This window comes from Aptenodytes forsteri, unplaced genomic scaffold (assembly GCF_000699145.1).
Source record: "Aptenodytes forsteri isolate BGI_AS27 unplaced genomic scaffold, ASM69914v1 Scaffold209, whole genome shotgun sequence".
NCBI classification, from domain to species: domain Eukaryota; kingdom Metazoa; phylum Chordata; class Aves; order Sphenisciformes; family Spheniscidae; genus Aptenodytes; species Aptenodytes forsteri.
The window spans coordinates 1,083,616-1,084,063 of NW_008795034.1; the positions used below are offsets into that span (position 1 = coordinate 1,083,616).

A 448-nucleotide genomic window follows, 5' to 3' on the forward strand; every position below is an offset into this window, starting at 1 on the left:
AGCTGAGCTGCGGGGGGGGGGGGTGGACCCGGCTGCCCCCCCTCACCCTTGTGCCCCTGTCCCAGGGGAATCCGGGCTGGGCAAGTCCACCCTGGTCAACAGCCTCTTCCTGACGGACATGTACAGAGACCGCAAGCTGCTGAACGCCGAAGGTGAGGGGGGACGGTCCCAGCGATGGGGTGTCCTGGGTGTCCCAGGGCGGTGGCAGAGCCACGCGCCACTCCCGGGGGGCTGCAGCCCCTCTCCCTGCCCAGCCAGGCTCCTCCGGGTCTCACGTGAAGCCATGTGCGGCACGTTGCTAGCTGCCCACCAGGGCTGGGGGCCGCTCCAAGGCAGCGGGGACCCCCCCTGCCCGGCACAAGGACCCCCTGCGCGGCCTTTGTCCCCGCTGGGAAAACAAGCCCCAGCTTGTTGGGGATCGGGTGAAGCGGCAGCAAAAACGGGATGC

General features: G+C 69.9%; 1 protein-coding gene across 1 annotated transcript in view; it reads left to right on the forward strand.

The window, feature by feature from the left end:
* Positions 1-448, forward strand: part of SEPT4 (septin 4) — an 11,069-nt gene that overhangs the window by 4,772 nt on the left and 5,849 nt on the right. Inside the window, exon 4 of the mRNA XM_019471295.1 lies at positions 66-152. Coding sequence (XP_019326840.1) covers positions 66-152 — 87 coding nt within the window. The remainder of the gene's footprint in view (positions 1-65; positions 153-448) is intronic.